The following is a 27826-nucleotide window of genomic DNA, read 5'->3' on the forward strand; positions in this document are numbered from 1 at the left end:
ACCTGAATTTAATCCTTCATCTTTTCGTTAGAGCGTCATGGGATCCCCTCGTGAGACGGAGTTGCGTGTTCCTCGCCTGCGGGCGACCGAGGCTCGATGTCCGTGGACTCCACGTTCCCTTTGCCGATGCTGGTATGGCGGTGGGTGAAATCTTTGGTACGTGAACGAAACGGGAATATCTCCTTTATTTAATAGCGATTATAATGGAGTCGTACTAGAAAAAGACCTTTTTAGTTACGAAGGGCCATCTGTATTCCCCCGGAGTATATATGCAGTAAACACACGCCGATAGACCATATGCTTTCACTCCTGTCTTCTCTTTTGTCAGAGGCTCCCATCTCTCCCCCATTCCTTCGCCAACCCTCCACCCACCTCTCTCTCTCTCTCTTTTTCTCTCTTGCTTCATCCTTTCTTTCGCTAGGGTTGTCTCGTTCGGTCTCCCATGGTCGTCTACGCCTTCGCCGCCGCTGGCTACCCCGACGAATGGGTGCACGACGCCTTTTTCGATCCCCGTCTCGCCGCGACCGTCCTCCTCAGCTTTCGCCGAGGCAAGCGCCCCGAGCCGGAGAGCGAGGGCGACGAGAAGCCGTCCACGTCGGCGACGGCGGCAGATGCGCCGTTGCCGAAGTGGGGAAGACGGATCAAGAGACCGCGGATGATGAGGCTCCCGCGGATCCTCTCCGCGACGCGGGACGAGGAGATGGAGGACGAAGCGGCGGAGAAGAGGAAGGGGAAGAGGAGGGCGAGCCCGCAGTCGCCTCTGGAGGGATACAGCAGTGCGTCGGGGAGCGACGGCGAGGAGGGGGTGAGCTCGGCCGAAAAGCCCCCGAAGGCGCCGATGTCCCCCTTCCCCGCCACCCCATCGGGAGACGGTCGCACCAAGGTGAGCCACCCTTCCGTCCCACTTCGTCCCTTTCCCTTTTTCGCCTTTATCTTATGACGAGAATACTACCCTGTCATCATCGAATCGGAGTAAACTCCAACGCCTCTGGATCTTTCCTTGCCCTCGGATTTCATTCTCTTTTTCCATCAGATCACTTGTTTCTTCTCTCAGATCGGTATCTTCATTTGGTTTTCTTCCAAGAATTTGTTGAAAGACGGATCTCTACTTTCTCGATTTTTTTTGAATTTATCCGAAGTAATTTTTCCATAACTTTTTTGAGATTTCCTCTTAAGGATTCGATCCATCCGACTGCATTCTTTTCTGTTCACTCTTTGTTTCGACGGGGGAAGGTGGGCCCACTTCCATTCCAACTTCTTTTTCGTTGGTAGTGCGTGTGCTATACATCACAAAAGATTTGAAGAGATGGGAGAAAAAAGAAAAGAAAAAGAAACCATTAAATTCCCCCCCGTCTCACCTACAACTATCTGTGACTAGAAGCAGTTATGTTCTACCAATCAGAAGACGGGTAGATGCAAGGTCTCTTTGGGCTGGTAACGAAATCACTAGTAGGACGAAAGAAAACCAGGCATGAAATCTTCAAAATGCCCCCGCTCGTTTGTTTCATCGCGCGTGGTGGTGAGCGACTAGCGTCGTGGGTCGTTATGATTCCACTATGTTTAATATAAAAAGCGAAATCCGTGGGTGTATCACAATTCGCTGCGCTAATTCTCGATTTTTATCGTGTACGTGCGCGTGTGATGCAAATGCCAGCCCGCAATCGCGTCCGTGCCGCGGGCGTGCATGATACCGCCGTGTCACTAATAATTAAAACGTCCTTCATCCGTTTTGGACGGCTATGCGAGCTGCGGGTCGCCACGTGGACGCTCTGTCTGACGCTCTCCTCTCATCTTTTTGTCCCAGGTGGTCGCGGACCTGCGTGCGCCGTTGATTTCGTCTATCCCGGTTTCGGCGCCCATCCGACGGCCATCATCGAGGAAAATGGTAAGCCAACGACCAGGGGCCGATTTCTCTCTCTCTCTCTCTCTTTCTCTACCGACCTGCCCTGTTTGGTGAGCAGTGAATGCTGGCATCCGTCAAATGTGGACCCTTTTCTTTCCCGTCACGAGACGTGTTCTTCGAGCATGTCGGCGTCGTCTTTTTTTTTTTGGTTCCGCTCTCTTTTAGTGGGTTACAGTCAGCACGGTATTTAATGGCATGTGATTTTGTCTTCGGGTTGGTGGCCGAGCAGACGAAACCGGAGCTGCAGGCGGTAGAGAGGACTCTGCTGGAGGAGCGGGCGAATCTTCACAAGGTATTCCTTTACTCATCTTCTTCCTCGGATATGTTATGTCGTGATACATGTGAGTCATGGTTTATTGTGGAGCAGGACATGGAGGTTTTGCGGAGGGCTGTGGAGGAGCTGCGGGCTGATAACCGCAAGCTGGAGGTGAGCACGACAACCTATGCCTGTCTCCGTCTCTTTCGGCACTTTCCCCTCTTACCTTGTTCTGTGGGTACGGTGTACCCTGTCATGTCTTCTTTCAATGGGCCAATTTTTCGTTGGTCGGGACGGAAGCATTCTTCCTACCGGTGTAGAGCGCTGGGCCACGGAAGCTGCCTGCCAGTCAACTGTGGTTTCGGCTGCTGTTGATCAATGATGCATCCCACCAAAATTCTGCCTTCCTAGTGTGACTCATATGGGTCTTCCCAGTCAAAACCTCCGTGTTTGTAGTCGGCAATGGATCTGAAGGCTGCAGGGCTTCTTGCTCATCCATCATTCAAAGCATGTGTCGGCGCTAGCATGCCTCGTAGTATAGCACGAGTGGTAGACTGGTCTGTGAGAATTTGCCGAGTGGACAGCGGCGTTCTACCCTACTAGTAGAGAACATGCATGCCAAAACAAAAATCAAATGAACCTTGTGGAGGAGGGGAGTTTCTGGGAACAGTAAACGCACTACTGTGCAGCAGAGCCTGTCCTAACATGTTTCCTATTTTGCGTTGCGTGGGTCCATTGAATCGGATGCCATCAGACCTGAGCATCATCCCACAAAAGATCGCAGATGTGCTGTCTATGCAGTGTAGTAACCTGTGTGACATGAAGCAGAACGGGTCCCGTCTGATACCGCAGTCGAACTACGTTGACTGGCTTATGCAGATTTTTTGTGTGTGCATTGCATGCATCTTGCATCTCAGGTATAGCCCACTTAGTGCGCCGTCTGATTCTTGCACTTGGGGAAGATAGCCATCTGACTGGAAACAGCTAAATTTAGCTCCACTTAAATTGAGATCGATATATGGTCTTTCTTGTTGCTTAATATGCTTGGTGCCACATTGGGCATCTGATATTTGTGCGAGTTTGAATCCCATTCCCTCTTTCCCCCGGTGTTTAATTCACTTGGGGCTTCCACCATGCACCTGAATTTAAGTTCACGAGTCATTATTACACTTGTAACAGACTCAAGTTTCCACAGAACTAATGTGAGAAAAGAGAGTAAAGATCATTTGTGTAGGGAAAGTGGGTTTGAAATTTTGTTTTTAATGCTAGGGGGATAGATGCTATAGGCCACTGGGGAGTAGAAGGCTTATGAGACATGGAGTTATAATTGTAGCATCTTGACTAATTACTGGAATGAACTCATGTGTCTTCATTATCAGCTGGCTTTAGTTTGTTATTGGTAAAGGATGTGATAATATAGGACAAAGTGTATTTATTAGTTTCTTATGAATAATATCTGTGAACTCAACCCATCTCTCCTAGATTTAGAATATATTAGCTCTCCTACCAGCTATACATCTGAGATCCTCATGTGAGTTTAAGTACTGTTTAGTTACTGAAATGCATTTCAAAATAAGTATCTGATCAGTAGAACGTCGATGTACTTTGAAACATGATCACCCTTGGTTCATCTGAAGCTTTGAGAATGTTGTAGGAAAACTCTAGGGCTTTTCCAGCGTCATTTTTGCTATTGATAATTTAGTAAATAAAAACTATAAATCCATTGTGGGCATATTGTTCTTTCAAGATTTGTAGTTCAAAGCAGATGAATTTCCATTTCTTGTCTCTACAGAAGTGAACTGATTCTTTGAAAGAGGATCAGTTTTTATTTCTTTATGAATCATATAATGTGATATTTCTCTAAAGGTTGTTGTTTTGTTTTATCATAAACGGACCCATCACAATGAACCCAAAATCTTCAGGTTCAAAGAAGGCTCTAGTGATGTCGTTTCTTGAGCCTCCCTGATATTGTTGCTTAACTAGTTAAACACATCGTCTTACAATTCTAAGCCGCACATATGTTTACTGTAAATGAGATTTGAGGAATTATAGCTTAAGATTGATTTGTTTTGTGTAGATGCATTTGGAGTTGTCGAAGTTACCGATTACTACTGTTCACATGGCTCTTGAGGATGTTCAATTACATGGATCATGTCAACCCACGGTTGTATCTTCTTCACTACCTGGGCGCAAAGCTTTCATTGCAATACCAGATCTCAATGATCCCCTACTAGATTGTTGAATCCCCAGAATGCAAAACTTCTCGCTTTGTGAACAAATAACCGAAAATATAGATAGTGGTGTGGTGATCTCCGAAAGGTGGGATTCATGGAGTACCGGATGACTAATGATAATTTTCAGCATCTAATATAATAGTAGAGAACCCAAAGGGAACGCTACGGATTTTCACTGAATCTGGCTTTGCTAATTATCCGATGCTCTTAGAACTCACAGGAGTGAGATACTTTATTTTTTCCGGATCCAAGAACGTATTTGTTTGTTAACTTCTAGTACTGTAACGTAATTCGATTCTTCACTTTTGTCTCTTAATAGTCTGACTGATTCTTCACATGTTGTTATTTAGATGCGATAATCTTGTGGCGTCTTTTAGAATCAATGATTCGAGATGGCTGATGAGGTTCTTTGGAAACTTGGATGTCTTGGATTCTGTGGGTTTCATAGCCAAAATGGATTTGAACCCAAATTGATGACAGCGGCACGCTATGCCAATCTCCCATAAAAAGAACTGTTTTTCGATCTGGTCTGATATCTGCTTGGTGTTTTTTATTAGAGTTGTCGTTGCCTTCTGCTCTGTTCCTTGTAATACCAACTACATTTTTATGTATTTACTGTAAGCTGTAGAGCCAATTGAAAATGGCATGCTTTTTAAGAGAACCGCAAGGCTATCTATAATATATGTATAACAAATTGAAAGTGGGATATTTAAAAAAAATATATAATTATTATTTTTATTTAGAGGGCTAATTATATATCACCTCATAGAGTTAGTTAAACATTGATCTTTACATTTTAATAAGTTATATTGACCTTCTTATAGTTATGAAAGTTAAACATTTAAATCCATTTATTATAATGTAATCGATTTTATCAATAAAAATAAAAAAATAATTTTAACGTTCCAATCGGTAATTGTAGACGGTGACCTTGCTAGAGGCTACAGGTGGTTGTTATGGTGATTGTTTCATCTAGATTGTCTCGACGTAGTTGTCGAGCAACAAAAGGGTCACTCGACATTTACATCGACAGTCCTTTTGTATCTCGATAATTACATTGGCGTCGACACAAATGTTGGTGGTCGTCATGGCATCTACGATAAAAATGGTGACTGTTTCATCACTGACTCATTGGGTGGATCGCTCAACCCGAAGCTAGGATTGCCAGAGCCTCGCTATCGTATCAGTTTTAGCATGAGCATAAAAAAGGGGAGATGAGGGCTTGTCGAAAGAGTTATATTCACCACAGTGTCGTCAATCGGGAAGGATAGCTTTGAAATCGGGAAGGATAGCTTTGAAAAGCTAGCAGGAGAGTGATTGTCGAGCTCTCGATGGACATCTCCAATGGCCGTAGAAAATTGAGGTCCGAAAATTCGATGTTAAGTACGTCATCGTATCCATCGTCAATGTAATTGTCGAGCAACCTCACCTCTCGTCATTGCTCTCCTCATACACAACAGTTCACTTGTGGTTCCCAACGATATCATCGTTCGTCACTATCAACTAAAATATTAAAATTATTTTTTTATTCTTTATTTTTATATTTTTATTGATATAATCTGAGTAAATAGACATAAATATTTCACTTTCATAATTTTATGAATATTAATATAATTTTTTAATGTATAAGTAGCCCTTGTTTGAAAGCCACTGGGGTTCATGAACCGCATCAGCTCAATGTCACCGGCTCGACGCTTTGAGCCCATTACGGATCAATGTTCTAAAATAATTATGATGCAAGGTGAAATGATAGTCCGAACTCAATGAAGGAGTTTGAAAATCCAACCAACCATCCATGTTAGGTATCATTTTCAAAATGGAAGAATCTCCAGGACCTCTCAAATAAGCTATTGAACTGTAATTTGTTCCAAAGCTAATCTTGGCTAGTGGGTATCTTGTTACTTTCGAGGGACTTGGCAAGTCCAGGCAAAGGATCATCAATGCATGTAAAAATTTGAAGAATCAAAGTTGACAAGAACCCTACAATAGTCAGATTAGCGAAAAATCAAAAGGAAAATACCCCTAAAGTCATAAGGTGTGCAAAAACTAACTGATCAATAAAAGCAAGTTATTCTAATAACCTTGGTCACATTAAACTCGACTACTCGAGAAAAACTTGGTCACATTAAATTGAAGCAGTATATTTGATGTAAATCCTTCTCCAATCAACCAAATAAAATTGGTTCCTAAATGAACACAGCCATAGGTTCCTACAAGTTCCTTGAGTTTTGATCAACAAAAGAACAATATCATGGTAAGAGAGATAGACACCTGATCAAGTATCCAGACTCCAGGGGTAGCAAAAGATTCTAGTAGATCAGAGCCACATAAAAGCGTTACCTCGAAAGATTCTACAACCAAAACAAAAGTATTGAATCCAAAGAAAAATATATGCTTAAAGTACAAATATTCACAAATGCCACAATGCACATAAGCATTTGTTAGATCGGAAACTATTAGCATAACTTAAGAGAAGGTTAAGGACACATGATATAAAGGTTATAACTTATTGCAAAAATGTTTAAATTATTATTTTCTGAAGATTAAGAAACTAAACAGAATAATTTAGTCGAACGCACAAGCTAGAATATTCAACATCATCAAATCATTTACCAACAATATTCAGAAGCCTAGACTGCTTATATGACTAGTCTAAAATACCAAAAAAAAAAAGACAAATCAGCTTACTCATTTTGCAACACAAAATATCTCACCTTTTCTAATCAAACCACTATGACATAAGGATCTTTGTATCCTTGACAACACAGTCAGAGTACACTGATAGCTGTTTTGTTTTGCCTACAGCATTAGTTAAAAATATTTAATTAATTGTTCAGAGGAACTAAAGGCAAGTACATATTGCAAGTGATCAGAAAATAATTTAGATGATGGCCCAATATAGTCAAAAGGGATAAGCACCAAAAGGTATCATGGTCCCAAAATGCTCGAGGCACTAGGCGCTCACCCAAACGAAGCGAGATGCTCCCAAATATTATAATTTAAAAATTATATATCATGATAAATAACAATAAACTAAAACTAAAATAATGCATCAAACTTGCATCCATTTAAAGTACTAAACTACATTTTCTACATCCAATAACAAAAATGACAAAATAAAATAACTTTAACATCAAACTAAAACTAAAATAACACATCAAACTTGCAATAATTTAAAGTACCAAACTACATTGTCCATATTCAATAACAAAAATGACAAAATAAAACAAGATTAACATCAAACTAAAACTAATGTAACACAACTGAAGTAACACATCAAACTTGCAGTCATTTAAAGTACCAAATTACATTGTCCATATCCAATAGCAAAAATGACAAAATAAAACAAGATTAACATCAAAAGATAATTAAAATCCAAATCATCTTCAATCTTGTTACCATCTTCCTCTGTAGGTGATTTATAATCTCCTTCTTCCTCCTCTTCCACAATTGCAATCGATGAGATTGAGGTTTTTGCATTCATCTTTGTTCTCATGAGTTGTCTTGTGTAACTCTTTATTTTTCCAACTCTTGAAGCTCTTACTATATCTCCCTATGTCAAATTATCATATAAAAAACAAGACCATCTTCAGCATTTTCCAAATTTGTACTCAATTCCCTCACCAACCATTCATTTGAATCATCTATATCATCTGATGATATCAGATCAATCTTATCTCATGAATTACAATGAGCTTTTAATGTTTGATTATACTTGATGTACACAAGGTCATGTAATCATCGATGCACCAATCGATTTCTTTTCTTTGTATAAATCTGTCATATATAAAATACAAATTAAGAATTCATTTAGTTATATCAATATATCAAAAAATTAATTAATTAAAATTAAAATATTTTTAGATACTTACATTCTCGAAAACGCTCCAATTTCGCTCACAACCTGTAACACTATAAGTCAAACTCAAAATTTTAATGGCTAATCGCCGTAAGTTTGGTATATTATTTCCAAATAACCTTACCACTAAGGTGCAAATTTAAGTTCAACTGTTAATAATAAATATTTTTAAAACTTACATAATGTTAATTATATAAAATTACAAACATCTAGAGACTTAGTAGCCCCTGATCATATTGCCATAAGAATTCCAAACATACCCTCAGCATTCTTATATAATGATATCTCATTTGTGATCTTGTCTTGAACTTCAATGCTGGAACCAATCTTGCAATACACTAATATAACTTAGTTGCAATTTCTAAATCAAATTCAATTGAAGGGTTCTTATAAAAGAATTATAGGTTTAAAAGATGTCCTTCCGCATGTAGTGGATGATAAAGTTGACATTCTTATCTTTTATCAATGATTGCAAAGACATCCTTATATTTTTCTTCATTTCCACCAAAAGATTTTAAATTGTTAGGATCCTTTAAATAACTATACTTTCATGCAGGATCCTTTTTTTGAGTTTCTCACTGATGATTCATCTGAAGTGGCCATGATTCAAGGTTCTAAAGCTGCAATGACAATCCAAAAACTAAAAAGTAATACTAATTACTACAGCAATAGCAATAATAATCCGTATTATCCTTATTCACTACAGCAAAGAAGGCAGCTGCTGTTGCTGTATCTTATGCATGCACAGTACCTCTACCTCCTAATGATTTCAAACAAAAAAATGCACAGACCCAATGAATTCATGCAAATTAATGCAGCAGTAAACTAATACGACAGGGAAGAGGGGAAGAGGGAAGAGGGGGGAGATGGGGGGCTGCTGCGAATTATTGCAGCAGTGAACATGAACTCCTAGCAGCAGTGAACTGGGAAGAGGGAAAGAGGGAAGAGGGAAGAGGGAAGAGGTGGGAAGATGGGGGGCTGCGGTGAACGTAAGAGGGCTGCGGAGGACCGTGGTGAAAGTACGAGGGTTGCGGTGGAGGTAGGAGGGTTGCGGTTAAAATTAGTTTGCAGCTAGTAACCAAAGATCCACATGCAATAAACTGTGATGCATAGAGACCTAAAGCATGAATCCCCGATTTTTGTACTACCAAATGCTTCCATCCCTTTGATTGTTTGTAACGAATATATTACTTCCGACAACACAACACTGAGACATTTAAGTGATCAAGGATATCGCTAAGACATTTCAATGGCTAACTCATAGTCCATAAAAAGTTGCAATCACCATAGGCACAGTGAGACTCCAAAAATTAATAGATAATAGGATAATGTACATCTTCAGTGAAGATTTCCTATAGAAGGTAATCATATAGAGAATTCTCTATGTGATTGATGCACGGGACATTCCAACTGCTAACGGCATGCCACAATAGGTCAGTGAAAGTTGCTAAACCAGATGGGTTGCGAAAGATCGAAGAATATAGTTGAAGTGTGTAAGAGAGCATGGGATGTAATACACTTACAGTCCCCAAACCTTTCCGGGCATCTTGAAAAATTGAGGGTTTTGTTAAATAATATGCAACCCTTATTTTCACCTTACATTGGAAGATATGATTAAACATCCTCATAACACTTGCATGCCAATGGAAAAGCTTGGGTCATTAAGAACTCAAATAATTGTTTTGCAAATTTGAATATGAACCCTCTTCATTGTATATGATGTACAACAATTTTGTACTTTGTTTCTAAAAATGACAGTTCTATATAAAATTGCAGTGTTTCACTGATGTTCCTGCATATCTTTTGACTATAAAAGGAAAATCTCTACATGATTATACAGCAGTGCAATCTAAATATCATGGCAACTTCACACATTTTCACTTGCACTTCATTTATTCCTATAAAGTGGTGTAGAATCCTCATGCTCTCTTCCATTTAAGTATAAAAATAATCCAGAAACTCGTATAGATTTGCAAAAATAGGTGTCATCTACAAGTTAAAAGGCCAGATCATTTAGGCATGATGCTGAATCATGAACAAAAACAAAAAAAAGAAAGAATGTCGCTGATCGGTTTTACCTTGTTGCTTTAGTTCCTGATGCAATTGTGGCTTCTCTGAGTTACAGGTAGCTCCAAATTCCATCACACATGTTGAATATGAACTTGCAAAAATAGGGCATTCCTGAGATGGCTGACCAAGCCTCAATTCGATGTTTGAAGCACCATACCTATCAGCTAGAGATGCTTCAGATGGGAAGTCATTACAGCTGACATCACCAAAGTGGCTTACAGAATTGTTGGCCCAGAAACATGGCAAGGCAACAGATTGATCTGCACACATTCCGGTGTGATTGACACCATCAATGTCCAAATGATGATCGACAATTTCTTTTCCCCTTCATAGATCTGAATGAGTTTTCTGAGGACTAACACAAATAGGACTTTGCTTCACTGCCTGCATGGGCTGGTTTTTTGATAGAGCAGGCATGATAACTTGTACAGAACTCAGAGGATTCTCTTGTAAAAAGATTACATACATCCAAATTGTGCCACTGCAATCCGTTGTCCTGCTCCTTATTTATTGATTTCTACCGCACAGCGTGTCCTACCTTTGTGTATGGATGGTGCGGTACAAATTTGTCCATATGTTCTGCACAGCTCCAAGATCCACCAAATGCCTTGATGTTACTGGTTGCCCAATATTATTCAACAAGGTCTCTTCCATGGAAGTTTCATTTTCCCATAATGTATCCTAATTTTTGGCCTAATTCTTCTTCTAATGATCGATTCAACCTTTGATCAAAAGGATAGGCCTTGGTTCTATTTCATCTCTTCAACAAGTTTAGCAATAAGCATAACGGCCCTATTGTTCCGATGGAGAAAAGAACCTATAATTAGCTTTTCGGAAAATTTCCAAACGAACAATTTCAACAAAATTTTTCAATTTCTTATTTTACTATATTCAACTCTATGTATTCCTCTATTCGTAAAGTATATTGAATGTACAGAAATGTATTTTTATTGACCAATCAGAATTACCTTCCAGGACCTATAATTGTCTCAAAAGGTCCAATATACACACATTGTTGGACCTTTTGAATAAGAGTCAAGAAGATCTTATGAGAATTGAATATTTTCGCATAGAAGATGTAAAAGAGATATCGGACACTCTACAAAAGAATTTCATAATTGATTTATCTAAGAATAAATTTTCATTTTAAATCCATTATAATTATTTCATCTTCTTTTTCTAATAAAAATAGAAAGAAAAATTTATAAAGAAAAAAGAAGAAAATTTATTTTTAATCTTTTTGGCACAATCTGTATTTTCGTGGAATGATCATAATCAAATTAATTTGGAGAATTACCAGCTTTGGAACCAAGACATCTTTTGTCAAAGAACCACCAGACCACTCTCATACACTATCTTCTGGTACCATAATCTAAGTCACAGGGCAACAAAGATCTGCTTCAAAATTCTAACAAGTGTGTGCAATGAGAAACCAAGACTGCAAGTACCAAAATATGGTACCTTTATATTGTAACTATCCTGCACAACTCTTAGGAAAATTTCCAAACTGTATAATTTCAAGTTGCTTAGAGGCTTGTCCTCAATTAGTTTACATGCCAATGTTCACTTGCTATGTGCTTGCATGTAGCAAATTTACTTCCTTGATTTGATATAAGACAAGTTGCTAGTTTTATTATCATACATATACTCTAGCTTGATGCCTCGTTTGGGGGGGATGCAGTTGCTTAATCTGAAGCATCATGGTGGCAGTATAAATAACATTCATTTGTCGTCCACTGCTTATTAAATTTGTCAAAATAAAACATCTATCAATCATAAAGAAACTTCTGAATCAGACATGTTATCTAAACATCTATCAAGCTCCATGTTATAGCCATGGAATGACAATCTGAATCATAAGATCACAAAATTTTATCCATTTTTTATTTCCTACACCATCCAGTCTGATAAGAGGAAGCCAACATGACCAGAAATGCTGTCTAAAGTGACTTGAATCAGCCATATTTTCTCGCAATTCTATTACCAGAGTGTATATGAACAGACAGATTAGGCTACTATAATAAGGGCATACATTCATACTTAGTGATGGCCAGCTAATAGAAGTTCAGATCTAGCAAGAACTTGGCAGATGTGTGTAAGAGGATACAGTAACACAATTTCCATGTGTTTGTGAAGGGTGATGCTTATATCCTTGAGCAATCAGAGGCATAAATATAAATATGATTCAGTAGAGCCAACAATTTAGTTTAAAGCAGAGCAAGCGAACAACTGTAGAGTTGGCCAACATGAACAAAGCAGTGTTCAGATACCTCACATAGATTACAGACGCTCATTTAACATGCTGCAGAGTACTCTAACGTAAGAAATGGGTAATCCATCTATTTGTTCAGGAGAAATAATGTTGCAAAACTGCCACATATAATGCACAGGCTTTGCTTTATCAAGAGAAACTGATTGTAAGTCTAAAACTAATTTGGTTCTAAACCTGACTCCAAGAACATTTGTTGAAACTGTTGCCTCAGATTATGCAGTACTTGCATGGAAGAAAATGCAAGCATAAATCAGAAATAGAAAGAATGGAAGTTAGGACATCTATTATGCAGTAAAACATAATGATAGAATTCTAGTTAGAAGCAAATTGCAGAATATGTTTACGTAAAAATGTAAAATGAATGAAAGATTCACCCAAAATTCCAAAAAAGAAAATTTTGAAAACAACAACTAATTCTCCAATTACAAGTTAAAAGTACCTGGCCTGTCTTTGATTTTTTCTTTAATAAAATATTTTCAAAGGACATGACAGTTACCCCTTAGCATTGCTTGCACCAATGTGATATACTCGTTCCAGTCTCCAGATAGTCTCACCAGGGTTAATTGACTGTGATCCTGATTGCTGTAGAAGAATCATGGGAAGAAGACAGTGCTTTCCATGTGAGAGATAAAAGAAACATGCAACACGATAACAATCACACGGTTCTGATGTTCTTTATAAGGCTACCACGCAAACAATTTTCTCAGCAGACATGCAAGAACTATGACAAAAGCATATAACTCTGAAAAGTCCTGCGTCGCCCATACATAATTCTCCAACTATCAGATGTCAAATGAGGTCATCAGAATGCACTCTCATAAATTAAATTATTTTGAACAAATTGAGCCAGATAAAGCATCAGTGAGAGGTGTACTATATATAAACCACATTGTCAAAAGAGATGACTGATGTTAATAAAGAAAAAAATAATATATGCAAGTCAGCCGTTTTTTGAGTATACAGCACAAGTAGTGTACTTACCATTTTTTCTGCAGAAGACAAAGGGATGTCCTCTAAGAAAGAGGGAATTGTTATGGGAAACAGGAGACTCATCTTCAAATGAAATAATTCGTGAGGCTTGAACATCGAAAGTTAAATGCATATTGGCACTAGCTGACCTAATTGAAGTAGCTCATCCATTCTTTATAGAAGTCAGTACAAATCCTTTATTAGACACCTAGATGATTGTTCGCGAGCTAGTTCAACAGAGTCCATATCATGGTAAGAATGTACGTATCATTGTCTTCAAATGAATTGATGTTACAATTCACTCCTCACAATGTCAATCTGCATATCATGTCATTATTTTTCATTCCTCCCTAGAGTATCAGTCCATACCCCTTTGCTGTTAATCATTTGCAAACACAATGTGGAAAAAATCTTAACTCTATCCGTATAAAAGTTAACAACTGTACTAACCGCTGATAAGCTTAGCCCTGGTTCTGCATTTTATACAAGAGATAATCAAAGGACTGACAAATGTATCATTCACATTTCTTAGGCACCCCTCTCATGGTCATAGGTCATGCATTTACCCAACAAATAATGTGGACCCTATTGCCGCAGCATACCTCCAATGTTTCCTGTCATTTAATCACATGGCTGAGAGCACATGTTTGTGCATGTTACAGAGGTACTTAGTTCCTACAATTACAAAAGGGTTTCATTAGCCCAATCTAAGGATCTTGGCATTATACGGTTAAGGTTAGTCTTCGCCAAGCATTTTCATCAAAAAAATTGGCAAAGGTCTCACCAAACAGCAATTTATAACCTTGATATGTGGTGCGATGGTTAAGAACCATGCATTTTAAGGACACGATGCTCGATAATGTTGGTCTATTTCTAGTGAATTCCTCTGCCGGCTGCTTCCAGTGAGTTCCCAGATAATACTCCATTGTGTAAAGAGATGTAGCTCGGGCGTCGATGTCGTTCGCATGGGATCCCACCAAACGAGAACCAAATGGCCAAAAACAAGGCAAGCATTATGCGAAACCCCGCTAAAACCCTATCCCTAAAACCCGAGAATCAACCCTCATAACCCGAAAGAACGAAAAGAGATCAGTTCTTGATGCTCCCAACGCACCCAACGGACGCACCAACAAGATCAAGAAACCTCAAACAGAAGAAAGCGCGATACCTGACCCTCCGATGCGGGCGCAGGGGCCTGCGATGGTTGCGACGGCGGCGGCGCTGCCCACGCATTTGGCGAGCCACGAATCGTCCAACGCCGCTCACCGCTCTCATCTCTCCTTCTACTCCGCCGTTACGTCAGTCCCACCACCGGGGAGCCAAAGAACAAAAGAGAAGAAGAAGAAGAAGAAACAAGAAGGAGACCACGACAAGGAGGGATCGATCGGAGAAACAAACAGCAAAGAAAGTAAAAAAGAAGAATATAGAAAAGCTTTTCTTTCTCTTTTATCGATCTCGACCACCGTGCTCTGCTCCCATCTGACCCTTGTTTTCTCTCGGTTCTTCCCCTGGCGATTCGACGGGGAAGAAGATGAGCTATCGTGGGTCCCATATTAGACTCGATGAACACGTAGGTAGACTTAACGGGTGCGACACGATTGTAACTTCCACATGGGATCCATCCGCGGCGTTATGAGCCGTCCGATGCGGTTTTGCCGCTGGTTTTTAGGTCGTTGAGATTCCCGTTTGGATAAGACGAAGGAACGAGATCGGAGATGGAAGGTTGTACGACCAACGATCCGATTCGAAATTTGAGATGGATCTACATAGCATATCCACTCGCACTATCGGGTCGAATCTAAATCCAAGATCCACTTCCGATGACGGATGAAACTGACTTGAATTCCTAAGAACGAGAGAGATGGATTTGGATGTCAGATGATCCTAACCCGAACCCGAAAGCACGCCGTCCCTCGGTGTCTGCGGAGCAGCCATGGGAGTGCAGTGACAGGTTATGTTGCCTGCGACGGGATCATACAAAGAAGAGTGTCGGACATTAATTTTCTTCCGAGTACAAATTTGACAGGCGGTGGCTGACAAATCAATCAATCAATCAATCACCTTTTGATGGATTGTGATGAGCGAAGACCATCATCATCCGTTCAGGAATCTCCCTGTCCAAAAAGGCAAAAACAAGAAAAAAATGATAGATTTTTATTTTTCTTTTTGATTTCTTGTCAACTTTTGCAGTAATGTTGAATCTCCTCTTGTCATGTGGAGATCTATCGGTTTGATTAATCACATTAACTTGGCTGTGGATGATACGCAAAGCATTTCTCCACCATTAGAAGAACATTCTCTCCCTCTCCGTCTCTCTCTCTCTCTCTCTCTCAGAGAGAGAGAGACACACACACACATCAAGGAACGGAACAAGTAATGTTTTTGTTAAGAGATTAATGTCTGCCATGGCCAAGGTTGGCCTCCACTTAATCTGCCTGCTTGCCCAGCAAACCGGGGACAAGCTGCGGGAAAAGAACAGGAATGCTGGATTGAGTCGCCACCTTTTTGTCACCATGAGCTTGAGAGCCCCACCGAGTTCCTTCTCGTGCCGCTCCTCCTGCTCCCCATCCGCATGCTTCCCCAGGTGAGCTTTCCATGTCCATGGCATCATGGAGCCAATGATTTAGTGCTGATTGATTCAACTCCAGGATTTGTTTCTTTGGGAGTACTTCAAGGCCTGCAACATCAACCACACCCACAGTTTGTGGAGACAGCAGCCCTCGAGAGAGTGTCATGAGAAGGCCAAAAAAAAAAAATAATAATAATAATAATAATATTGATCAGGGAAGGAAGGCTGTCTTTTTATAGACAATCGATGTATATAACTAAAAGGACACCACCATCCCTCCTCCTCACAGCTCCTATCAATGCCTCCACAGAGTTCCAACATCACTGCTTCAAGTCTCTTCTGTCTTCCCTCTTGTTTCTGAAGCTAGCTCTTAGATAGACTTCTCAGGATGAGGTCTTCTTCCACAGTGGCCTTCGTCCTCTTGCTACTACTGCTGCTATCCACAGCTCACGGTAAAGCTAACGCTGAGTTTGAGTTTCATCTGAGGTGAAGGTGTTCTTATCCACCAGAACTAACCATCTTCTTTACTTAGGGATCCACTCGGAGAGGCAAAACCACAGAGGCTCTAACCACAAACTCCCTGTAAGTGTAGTGCTATCACTCTATGATGATTCCTTGCTACTGTTATTCCATGTTCTAAAGGTTTTACTTGTGTTTGATGATAGGAAAAGAAGGTTTCCATGACAAGAAGAGGAACCGGTGCTGCACTGATTCCGTGCAGAGAAAATGGGCATTGCTCTGATACAGATAATGCAGGAGGAGCCGATCAAAGGATACCTAGAATTCATGAAGATTACTATGGGCCTGGAGATCACAAGTCTAAGCATCATTAGATTTTTCCTCCACGTTTTCCCCCTTTTTTTCTTTTCCTTTTTCTTTTTTTGGAGGGGTAGCTGCTGAGGACTAACTACAAAAGAGATTTTTTGTATTACTTTTGACACATTTTAAGTTAAATCTAGATCTGCTCAACTTCTCTCAGATGAAAGCTTCTATTTTTTTTCTCTCTCTTGTCTTGTAAAGATCCATGATAAGCCAAACAGCAGATGAAAATTTCTTGGAGTTACTCTCACATACATAATCAACATAATAATATGCAGGTTTGATCACAAAACAACAGCTAGAAACCTTCTCTTCCTCGATGATGCCTGTCACAGAAGGCACAAGACAAGCTTTAACTGAGTGGGACATGGAGATCAAGTAGACATAGATGGAACTGTGGAAAGTCTCCGGCAAAAGAGCAACATTAGTCAAAGATAATTACTCAGAGAAAGCAGGACTGAGACTCTCTCTCCATCGACTGCACACATTACACATGCACAGCATGAACAAGTTTAAGACAGGGTTGCAGGAAATGCTCCAGGTTTCTAGCTTCGCACAATGCAGCTTGACTTTGGAAGAAGTGTACCTTGAAGTGGAGTAGGTGTATTGTGGCCTTGAATCTATTGAGAGGTGGGCATCACCATGCATGGACTATTTTTTTATCTCTTTCACCATGCATGGACTGTAAAACAGGAAGAGCAGACCATTTGCTGTGGCTTTGACTACTTTTATGTGATAGGATGGATGTTAGTTCAAACTCAATTGAGTAACAAAGTGATCTTGGAGATGGATGTTGGGAGGCTTCTTGGCAAACTGTCTAAATGAGATGAATACCGGTCAAGCTATGATCATGACAAAGCAAAAATAATAGGAATTCTACTACATGTGTACACAGACAGTTGATTTGTTCATAAATAATGTCAACATTAGATTTTTTATATTATATAATAAAAAGAAACAGAGGCATGAATTCTCCATTTCATGTTTCATAATCACCAAAAATTCTGCATGACCCAAGGAATTACTTGTGAATGGAGATTATTGTCTAGAGATTTATAAGGTCATTCTTCTTATTGTCAGTGTTTTCCTTCCTGTTAGAGGACAATGAGGGCTTCACAATATCTATCTGAAAGGTGTTCTTGTACTGTGCTTCAAATCCAAGGAAACAGGTGATTGCAGCATCAGCACTTGTAATGTTCAGACCTATTTCGTAGATTTTTCATTTTTCATATTCATATATTTTTTTATTATATCCATTGATTAGGATATTTCTTTTCCTTCCTTTTTTTTTTTTCATATAACACATGCATATCTTTAACATATTATATGTTCCACAAATGTTATAAATAGAATTATAATTTCAGATTGAATTATACATACTTAGAATTATTAGGAATGTACTAAATATACTCTACAAAATGTACTGAAAAGATTCCTGCAATGCTATCCACAAGGCTTAATAGAATGCTCAGTATTACTTTTTCTTCAAGTGATTTGAAATGGGAAATAGCTTTTCAGATCACTTTCTGGCTCTTGGCTAATGTTGGTCATTTAAAGAGGCATTTGTGATCTTGTTCTTGATCTTAAAAAAATCTACCATTGAGAAATAAGACTTGAAAATGATGCAATGTCATAGAGAACATCAACAATATGAGTAGTAGATCAGCTAACATCCAAGTGTTCCTGACCTCAATCCAGACCACCCACAAAAAGATGTCCAACTATCAACACAGAAAAGAAAGAAAGAATATAATCAAACAACCAACAACAAGAAGTTTGCTCCATCATCTGTAAGGAACCACCTGAGTTTGGTGGAAGATATCTATCATGTCATCAAAAATTGCAATTACAATTATTGCTAATGAAACAGGTTATATATCCTTAAAAACTTTATACAGCTTCTGTAATAGGAAAATGCCTACAAAGATTTATTATGGATGTAGTTTTATGAGTGATAAGATCATGAACAAGAAACAAGTTGCTGCTTCACAAATTCAAAAACAAGTTGCTCCCAAGTGATAAGATTACTTAGGTTGTTTGACCGAATATATCAGAGATGAGTAGGGCTGAGAGTCCTTCCTGCCTTCCATCTGTAGATAATAAACTAGAAGAGATACTGATTTCATGAGCTCAGATGTCAGGACATGCTGTTCTCTCAACATTTAAGTGAAATGATGAACAACAATAGCTCACAAGAGTTACTGTTATTGGCTGATTTCAGTCAAAGTCAAAGTGGGCCTTCCCTTTACTGAAGCTGATACCTTTGTCTCTAATCTTCATCATGGAAGGGTGACAAACATCTCCAGGCTTTGATAACGGGAGTTAATGTATGAAGTACATAAAAACTGGGGAGATGATGCACACAAGTACTCCTCCCCAAGCTTTCCAGCTGTGTTGAATCATATGCTCACAAGGGTCAGGACAAGTCAGTCCAATTTTTTACTCACTGTAAGAGTTCTTCGAGGAGAAGAAATATGGTGTATGTCACCATGATCTCGAGATTACTGACCATGCCTTGGTTATTAGTGTCCATTAGCTTAAACTAATGAGACTGCTTAATGAGATTCCACATCTTTCCCCCTGTTAGTATATACAAAAGTAGACAGACAAAACGCAGCATTGTCTGTTTCATGCAGACTTGTTCTAATGGGTTCTCATGATGCATGAGCTGGTTTCCGAACACATGAGCTTCCTTTGGAGAAAGATCCGAGGAGAAGCAGAGGCTTCATGACATGATCTTTCCTTGGCTAATTTGATTATGCTTTCATGACATGATCTTGTTTTGAAGATGAATTGTCGAAGTGATTTAACCTGATCAAGATGGCATACGTATATATATTGTTCATTGACCTAATACTTCAAACAGTCAAAAGATGTTGCAACCGTTGTGACATAAATCCTCATGAAATTGGATGTGTTTTTCTGTGATTTTAGATCTTAACTTGAGATTTTTACTATGATAATATTTGGTGTCATGTTGATGAAGTAGAAGAATTGACTTCATATAGGTCACCGGATAATGTACATAGAGAGCTTGAAACTTCATGAGAGAAAAAAGAACTCAATTTCTTAGACAAACTGGGAAGAAGAAGAAGAAGAAGACGAAGAAGAAGAAGAAGAAGAAGAAGAATAAGAAGAAGAAAGGAACGGGCCAAATTGTTGGCTCTTAGCATAAAGGAGACCGGTGCGGGATGCTCTTCCTTCTGCTCATGTTTGCGGTCATGTACTCCTCATCGGTGACACTTGTTGCTGATCTTGCACAGATGTAGCGCCGCCCATTTCTGCTGGTGTGGATGATCTTGGCGCAGGGTAAGCTCAAATTCTCAGAATCCGAGGATGCCATGGGCTCGTCGCCTTCCACAATGGTTGAGTGCGTGGTCTCATTGGCCTCATCGTCGTCGTGAGGGATGTGGAAGTCTGGGCTCAGTTGCACAGTCTTACATGGTCTCAAGTATGGGGAGAGATCCGTCTTCTGCCTCAATACATACTCCACCTATCCACAAGCGCATGCTCGTGTTATTTGAATTCCACTCTTTGCTGAGACAATGAGCAAGGTTACGATGAACAGTGGATTACCTTACAGCCCAGAGAACAGTGAATGTAGGGTTCCTGGAGGCACCTATCACAGGAAGTGCAAACGTTTCCCGATCCCTTAAACTGCCGATTCTGAGGCCTCTTCTTCAGGAACACCACCTTGGAGCTGTTGATTGTATACGACTGCACAACCATTCATCGAGACGACGTGAATTCGAAGAAACAATTGTAGCGGCACTGTTCAGCGATTTCAATGCCACCACCTACCTGAACATTGGAGCAGTCGATGAGCTTCTCGAGGTCTTCTAGTCTCACGACATCATGGTAAACGTAGCGCCGGACCTGCACCAGCCTGTGTAAACGGTGCGACGATACACAATGCGGGCATATGCTGGTGCAGCAATCGAGGCAGCAAATGTTCTTCTCGTTCTTCTTCGCGTGCTCGTGATGAGAACAAGGCACGAAGAACTTTTCTGAATCGAGAGCCTGCAACCAAGCCGGCTTTCCGATCACCTGCCAACGTAGGAGAGCATTCAAACCAGACCAAGCGCCGCAGCATTAACACAAGCCTCTCGGTCACATCCTAAGGCTACAACAAGATGAACTTACCATGGCTACAGCAAGAGGAGCTTGGAGAGACAGCCGCGGCAGCGGAGAGTACTTATGAAGGGTCACAGAAGAGGAAGAGGTATATATCTTTGCATCATGGACTGCTGCACTACATCTTGTCGAAGCAGTGGGGATTGGCATAGAGGAATAAACAAAGCCGGAAAGAGGTGAGGGGAACGTGGGCGCTGTTTTTTGTGCTCGCAATCCATCCTCCCTTCTCCCTTTTTGAGTCCAACCTCGCCTTGGCTTGAGAGCTCCACCATCTTAAACTAATGCCGGAGCGCAAACGCGCCCGAGGAGCTTTGATTCCTCCTCTGTAGCCTTATGTGAAGGGCGTCGCATGTCTTTGCTCCTGCCATACGAGCCTAACAGCTGAAGACCACATCATCGCCTTGGTCTTCTACGAGTATATGCAACCGTTCCAGAGCTGTTAGGATTACATCGATACGAGAGGGAGATTAATGTCGAGTCCTCCATTGGAACTCGAAGTCATTTATACAAGGAGATGATGATCCAAGGATTTCCCTGGGTTCTCTCCGCGAGCAGATCCACTGCTGGACTGAGTGAGGTATTTAAATCCTACAGAAAAATTGTATCTTGAGGTCTTTCGGAGGATTCAAAAGCTTCAAAAAGAGCGTCAAAGGTAGCTAATGCAGACAGTGCAATATGGTGGGGGAGGAGTGGGGTGGGTTTCCACGGCAAGCATCTAAAGCCCCTTTCGAGGTATTCTCAGGGTGAGAAGTGGGATTTAATATGGGTGGTCAAAACATCAATGTTGAGTTTGCAGAACCGACACCGCAACATCATGATCTTGCACTTTCAGTACATCAATCTGACAGATGCATGTTGTGAACTCAGCCACCCAAGAGTTCGTAGGTTTCTTTCTACCTCCTCTTTTTATCTCCAACCCAAAGTATCTGCGGATCTACAAGTTGCAAGAGCTCGATCTCAGGATTGTAGCTCGAGCACATGCATGGGTGTAATAAATGGCAGATTGGAAAGCAAGTGGCTCTAACGAGGAAGGAAAAGGAAAGAGGAAGTAGAAGAAGATGTCGATGGCTTTGTGATTCGGGACACCGCTTTGTCGGTCTTGACCAGCATCTCAGACTGACTCGTTTGCTTTTCTTATCCCCTAGCATGGCAGCTTTCATGGTGGAAAGCCCACAGAATCCCGAGCCCTACCATGTGCAGCTTGCATGCACCCGTGTGCATCGAGATCCTTCCTCTCGCAAGAACACAGACACACGCACACTAGTCCGCATCTCTCACGTGACAGTGCTGATTTGGTGTTCGTGTGCGCATGATGAGCTCTCCATCGAAAGCTTCAGTCTTACGACTGTGTCTTGTATCAATCAGGTCGAATCAATCCATTACTCCGACCTTGTTATCGAGTGGAAGCGGAACTTGTCTTTTCTTCCAGAAATCATTGGTCCAAGAACATCGTAACAAGCATGAGTCGATATCCAAGTGATCTTTTCTCCAGATTTTTGCTGACCATCAAATGGTTTCCAACGACACCTACAGTGACACTCTTCTGAGAGACCACCGTCGAATGGTCATCACCATTTCTCTGTATTCAGCCATTACTGGACTTGGAAGCATACCGACTTCAGAAGCTATTTCTTCTCGTTGGCCCATTTGTTTTCTTAACCTGGGAGATGGGTCAGTAGATGCGGTAAGTGTCATGTCAGCCTAATCCAGCTTGGCCATCGATGGGCAGTAGCTTCTCTTTGAAGTCTGGAAAACTGCATGTATGCAACTGGCCATGTTCTGGTGATCTGAAAGTTGAATCTTCTCTGGTTCTGTAGGAGAACTGGTGAGTTTAATTTGGATTCTTGGGCGATATCGTTGAAGAAACCTATCCTATTCGTTCCATCACTCATTTGATTATGTTTCTGTGAGATTATCCTTTGACACTTGATGTTCTTCCTTCACCTTATTTATTACTCTCTTCATGTTTGCTTCTGAGATGGAAGAGTGGGTAAGCAGCTCACTGACTCCATCAACATGATGTGTGGTTGGCGAGGATTAATGGCCCCTCTCATTTTCTGGGTGAATAATTTCTCTCTCTCTCTCTCTCTCTCTTCTTTCCTTTTATTTTTTTTGATGGGTGTATGGGGATAAAGATGAATTGAAATCCATCCTTTTGGACAAATAATTGTTTAATATACAATATACATCACTACATACTGAAAACGTTTTAAGACTGATGACATGACTGAAGTTAAAGATAATTTAGGCAATGAGGAAAATGATAGTGTTGTTTTGTTATTCTATTCAAGTAAGTGTTCTTTCTTTGACACATCAAGTTCATTCATCATTTATTGTTGCATGTGAAGCACATAATGCAGTGCATTATTATATTTCAAGGACAAGCACATTGAGGTGAGGTGGCATCCAAATGAATGAATTTATTTTCGATATAGATGAAATACTAAAGCTCTTATTATATACTACTAAATAAAGAGCTATCACGTTACTGGAAATTATAAATAGCTCTTATTATTATTTTCGATATAGACGAAATTGCACGCTGTACGGAAATAAGCGATAAAAGAGCCGTCACGTTACCGGATAATTAAGGCGGACGGTGAGAAGAATTGCGGACCCAATTGGAATTAAGGCGAATAAAGAGCTCTCTCTAACGTTGCTGCATAAGGCGAATAATCAGAATAATTAGCGATTCCCAATTGAAACATTCGCACACAAACATAATTAACAGCTTAATGACGTTTTAACCACACCTCTCTTCCGTTCTATAGGCATCAACGGCAGCAAGCAGAGTATCTACAAATGGACGGAGGAGATCCATTCGGGGTTCATCATGCGTGTAAACAAAACAAAACAAAACAAAAAAAATTTAAAATATTTATTTACCCATTAATATTCCCCCGCAATTTCCATCTTGTTGGGAGGAGGTGAAGCCTCGCTGGGGAACGGAACGAAGCGCTAAGATCTGTTTCGAGATTGGAGATCGGCGATCATCGGGGATCGTCGTCGTCGGCCTTGGAGATGACGGAGAGGCGGCTGGGTCGGGGCTCGAAGGCGGCGCGGCGCCGCTGCTGGTGGGAGGAGGGACGGGTGAGGGCGGCGAGAGACCGCCGCACCCACTCGCCCTCCACCGCACCGATCCGCACCAGCGAGTTCGTCATCGCCGACGGCCGTGCGTTCAGCCGGATAGACAGCGACGAGGACGACGACGCGACGGCGGTGGCCCGCCCGCCGATTCCCTTGTGGAGTCTGCAACGGAACGAACCCGGGTGGGTCGTCGGGGAGCACATGCACATCCTTCTCTGGCCGCCGCCATCGCTGGAGCCGACGACCGGCCGCTTCGCCGGCTTTTGCTGACTATGGTTACCGTGGAAAGAGGCGACGGCGAATCGGACCGACCGCGGTGACGGGGAAGGCCCGGCGAAGATGACGCGGATCAGGGAAGCGGAGCGGTGGAGCAAAGCGCTCGAACGGGGTGAGGAGGAGGCGAAGGCAGAGGCGGAGGAGGAAGCGAAGGCGGAAGCGGAGCTGCAGCGCAGAGCACCGGACGGCGAGATCGATCGCCTGAGAGATGAGGAGTAGGTGTGGTCACGGCCCCCGCCGTACCTCCCTCTATAACTCGTCGCCGCCATCAACGGTTGGGACGGAGAATTCTGGGAACGACTGCTATCTCGGCCAAACCTAAGGCTGCTTCCGTCCGCCATATACGAGCACAAGAGCCGGTGGCAAAGATGGTAAATAAGACTAACGCTTTGTGCTTTTATCGAGAAATATCTTGATCGGACCGGTTTTGAGTTCGTAAACCGGCCCGCGTTTGAGTAAACCCATGGAGGATTAGGCAAGCATGGGCCGACGGTTTGGATGGTATCTATAAGCGGCCACGTGTCCTCGGATCGGTATGGGCAAATAATTTTTTTTTTCGTTTTTACAAATATTTTAATTTTGGTATCCACAGAGTAGAGTGGCTTTGACAAATTTGCTTCACAGGAAATCAGGAAATCAATCAGTGGCATGCTTTAATTTTTGTGCCCCCTGCATCCGAAAAATGGAAATTAATCGGTGAGTTTCCTTGGTATGCATTAATCATTGTGTATTCTGCTTCAATACATTTTTTCGTGAGCTATTTAGGAATGCATGATGATCACAATCCTTTTGACATCATTTTCCACAGCCTGTCAGTGTAATTTATGTGCATGATGGAGATTATAAATTGGAGTTGTTTCTGTAGAAAAAGGCTTTATATAGCTTGCAGTCAAAAATCTTACTGAAACTCTATTCTGTATTCTTAAACCTAAAAATAGCCAGTAGCCTGTCTGAAGAAATGAAGTGAAATCTTAGAATACCATCACATTTGCTAATCTAATCTTAAGCACAAACAATGGAATGCCTTTTTCTTACTTCATATGTTCTTGCATATGTTTCCATTTACAGCCACCAATGACAACTCTGTCCACATAAGATATGTTTCTTATATCTTATGTGTCTTAAATATGGCAGTAAACATGGATTTTCATGGATGCAAACAGAGAGGAGAGAGATCCAATGGCCTCCTTGTCTATAAGATATGGGAGATGAATGGCCAAAAGCCAGAAGAATATAGAATATATAGTTGCTGGATCATGGAAGGTTTATTGGTTTGAGAGTGGATACAGAATGTACAGGAGCAGACAAAAACCATTAATATTGAACATCCATCAGGGTAGGCCTCACAATCACATGGCTTGTACTCTGCAGAGCAGGCACAATATTGTATCTGGTGGTGTAGTATCAGAGGTTGGGAGAACACAGGACTTCTGCACCTGCATTCATTGTATGAATCAAAGTTTTGTTGAGGGTCGCTCAATCAGATGATATCTGTGTCGAAGAAGACTCAGTAAGTTTTTTTTTTGTACGTTTCCAATGAATTACTATGAACTGATTAATTATGAATGATCGAGTTGAATGCAGAATAAGTTTGCCCTGAGCACAGATTGATATTGGTATCTTACTTATCTTACTTCAGTGGTTAACATCGATTGGTTCTCATCATGACTTCAGCTGTGGAAAGAAATATACTCTTCTCCTCCACCAGGAATGGTGGATCGAACTCACAAGCCTCGCAAGATCATGAAGTCTCCTGATTTGATTACAGCATGAGAAAGGTCACATGCAGCATACCAGTTCTTATGTGGGCTTCAAGTTCTGAAACATGGCGTCCCACCTCATGTCTCCAACTGCAGTCTCCCAGTACCCATCATCGTCGGCAGCAGCTGCAGCGTAGCGTTGGTCATGGTGACTGCGAAACATCGGGCTAGCGCTGTGGGATGGAGAAGGCACACGAGCGATGCTCATGCCACGGTCGGTGATCATCAGCCTACCCTGCCTCAGAAGCGCCAGCTTCGTCTTCCTCCTCAACATGGCCCCTCCCCAGCGGTCGCCGTATGGAGTCGTTGGGACGACCAAGATCGCCGGACTCTTGGCACGCGACAGCGTGCGGAGGTACCTGGCGAGACAATTCTTGGACTGCCTGATCGCTGCTACGAGCTTGGTGACAGGAAGTGGAGGCACCCTCCTGTCCTTGTTGGTGAGTTTGAGGATCTCCAACCTGTGCTTGGCTACGGCGATGCCCATGCTCTGGAGGAAGGAATGGTCGAAGTATGCTATGTCCTCCTCCTCGAGCTCGTTGTTCGTCAACAGGAGCCCATACTCGTAAACAAGGTACGGCTCAAGGCTGGAGTTGGACAACCAGGAGTACCAGTCCATGATTCTATGCTCCGGCTTAGACTGGTCTGCTTGCCACTGGCTTTATAGGGAGGAAGATGAAGGGTGGAGGGCTCACTCCATTTGGCTTCTTTCCGATTTCACATGTTATGGAAGCAGAGGATGCATGTCACAAGGAGTAGGTGGCAGAATGACCCATCAATGAAGGCATGGGAATTGGAATCTCTTCATGTGGCTTTCTTTGGCATGAAGAATAGCAGCAACGCCAGAGAAAACTGCCAACATCGAGGATTAGATACTGTGTTCAGATCTGCAACTGGGCTATCATAACAGTGTAGTCATCTATCATCTCACAGATGATGGATTGGGATGCTGATCAACAGCTATTAACTCTAGTGATGTCCAGTTGCCATGGTGATGAGATTGTCAATCCCGGTGCTGCAGTGGATCACGTATGGCAGGAAGATGTGTGGAAGGAAAAGTTACTTGACCTTTCTCTACCATGTGCAAGCTGCAAAGAGGCCGGTTTCTTTTCTCTTCTGGTGTGGACATTTACCAGACTCTTGCCACCCACACACTGAAAGCGATGCGAGTGCGGAGGAGAACACTCGATAGGTGGTGGGCGTATGAAGTTGAATGGTGCCAAAAGCGGAGTGCGGACTGGACTGGGATTGAAGCTGCAATCACGGCGTGGAAAAAGGAGACGTTGTGGGTCTTCTCGCCATATGGAATTCAGAGCGTGGAGTTGATGAAAGGGACAAAGGCAGAGGCAGAGGCAGACACCAAACACTCATGTCGGCTGCTTCTCATAGCCGTGGTTTCTTCCTGCCCTCCCGTGAATCCATGACAGGTTTGGATGGGCATGCCATGTGGAGGAACAGTCAAAGCTACATGTTGCCTTTTTTTCTGAATGAAATCATCTTCTTTGGCTCTCTCAAATCAGCAGTGTTGTGTGGCGGCTACAGCAATGAACAACTGAACCAATTTCTGAACCGGTCGTAGATGATGTGATTGATCTTGCGTTGGTAACGATAATTACTG

General features: G+C 41.5%; 4 protein-coding genes and 2 long non-coding RNA genes across 7 annotated transcripts; 2 read left to right on the forward strand and 4 right to left on the reverse strand.

The window, feature by feature from the left end:
* Window positions 1-118: 118 nt before the first annotated feature.
* Window positions 119-4728, forward strand: LOC135617408 (uncharacterized). Its single transcript, XM_065117547.1, has 5 exons — window positions 119-883; window positions 1805-1885; window positions 2133-2195; window positions 2271-2330; window positions 4237-4728. Exons 1-5 carry the CDS (start codon window positions 443-445, stop codon window positions 4399-4401), a joined length of 810 nt encoding a protein of 269 aa, XP_064973619.1. The 5' UTR covers window positions 119-442; the 3' UTR covers window positions 4402-4728.
* Window positions 4729-7637: 2909 nt separating this feature from the next.
* Window positions 7638-15093, reverse strand: LOC135617409 (uncharacterized). The gene is made up of 2 exons (XR_010488736.1): window positions 14732-15093; window positions 7638-13176 (listed from the first exon to the last, which is right to left on the reverse strand). It is a non-coding gene; the product is annotated as an uncharacterized LOC135617409 (long non-coding RNA).
* Window positions 15094-16310: 1217 nt separating this feature from the next.
* Window positions 16311-17509, forward strand: LOC135616337 (uncharacterized). Its single transcript, XR_010488328.1, has 3 exons — window positions 16311-16584; window positions 16665-16714; window positions 16798-17509. It is a non-coding gene; the product is annotated as an uncharacterized LOC135616337 (long non-coding RNA).
* A 2423-nt stretch (window positions 17510-19932) lies between these two features.
* Window positions 19933-21272, reverse strand: LOC135616164 (protein RGF1 INDUCIBLE TRANSCRIPTION FACTOR 1-like). The gene is made up of 4 exons (XM_065115349.1): window positions 21095-21272; window positions 20753-20998; window positions 20528-20668; window positions 19933-20444 (listed from the first exon to the last, which is right to left on the reverse strand). The coding sequence occupies exons 1-4, from the start codon at window positions 21233-21235 to the stop codon at window positions 20118-20120; spliced, it is 855 nt and encodes a 284-aa protein (XP_064971421.1). The 5' UTR covers window positions 21236-21272; the 3' UTR covers window positions 19933-20117.
* Window positions 21273-23605: 2333 nt separating this feature from the next.
* LOC135617410 (uncharacterized) lies at window positions 23606-24976 on the reverse strand. Of its 2 annotated transcripts, XM_065117548.1 has the most exons (3): window positions 23972-24976; window positions 23839-23881; window positions 23606-23744 (listed from the first exon to the last, which is right to left on the reverse strand). In XM_065117548.1, the coding sequence occupies exon 1, from the start codon at window positions 24787-24789 to the stop codon at window positions 24076-24078; it is 714 nt and encodes a 237-aa protein (XP_064973620.1). In that variant the 5' UTR covers window positions 24790-24976; the 3' UTR covers window positions 23606-23744; window positions 23839-23881; window positions 23972-24075. The 2 variants fall into 2 exon arrangements, with proteins under 2 accessions (XP_064973620.1, XP_064973621.1); XM_065117549.1 differs by lacking the exon at window positions 23606-23744 and having other exon boundaries at window positions 23750-23881.
* A 1069-nt stretch (window positions 24977-26045) lies between these two features.
* LOC103981631 (uncharacterized) lies at window positions 26046-27624 on the reverse strand. Its single transcript, XM_009398381.3, has one exon. It carries the CDS (start codon window positions 26825-26827, stop codon window positions 26249-26251), a length of 579 nt encoding a protein of 192 aa, XP_009396656.2. The 5' UTR covers window positions 26828-27624; the 3' UTR covers window positions 26046-26248.
* Between the last annotated feature and the right edge of the window lie 202 nt (window positions 27625-27826).

This window comes from Musa acuminata, chromosome BXJ2-7 (assembly GCF_036884655.1).
Source record: "Musa acuminata AAA Group cultivar baxijiao chromosome BXJ2-7, Cavendish_Baxijiao_AAA, whole genome shotgun sequence".
NCBI classification, from domain to species: domain Eukaryota; kingdom Viridiplantae; phylum Streptophyta; class Magnoliopsida; order Zingiberales; family Musaceae; genus Musa; species Musa acuminata.

Bases quoted from the DNA above. Each gene is read 5' to 3' on its own strand.
- LOC135617410 (XM_065117548.1), bottom strand. From the start codon at position 24,789: ATGGCGGACGGAAGCAGCCTTAGGTTTGGCCGAGATAGCAGTCGTTCC.
- LOC135617408 (XM_065117547.1), top strand. From the start codon at position 443: ATGGTCGTCTACGCCTTCGCCGCCGCTGGCTACCCCGACGAATGGGTG. The intron at 884-1,804 runs GTGAGCCACCCT...TTTTTGTCCCAG, and splicing joins CGGGAGACGGTCGCACCAAG to GTGGTCGCGGACCTGCGTGC. The intron at 1,886-2,132 runs GTAAGCCAACGA...GTGGCCGAGCAG, and splicing joins GGCCATCATCGAGGAAAATG to ACGAAACCGGAGCTGCAGGC.
- LOC135616164 (XM_065115349.1), bottom strand. From the start codon at position 21,235: ATGCCAATCCCCACTGCTTCGACAAGATGTAGTGCAGCAGTCCATGAT. The intron at 20,669-20,752 runs GTAGGTGGTGGC...ATGGTTGTGCAG, and splicing joins TCGACTGCTCCAATGTTCAG to TCGTATACAATCAACAGCTC. The intron at 20,445-20,527 runs GTAATCCACTGT...GCTTGTGGATAG, and splicing joins ACTGTTCTCTGGGCTGTAAG to GTGGAGTATGTATTGAGGCA.
- LOC103981631 (XM_009398381.3), bottom strand. From the start codon at position 26,827: ATGGACTGGTACTCCTGGTTGTCCAACTCCAGCCTTGAGCCGTACCTT.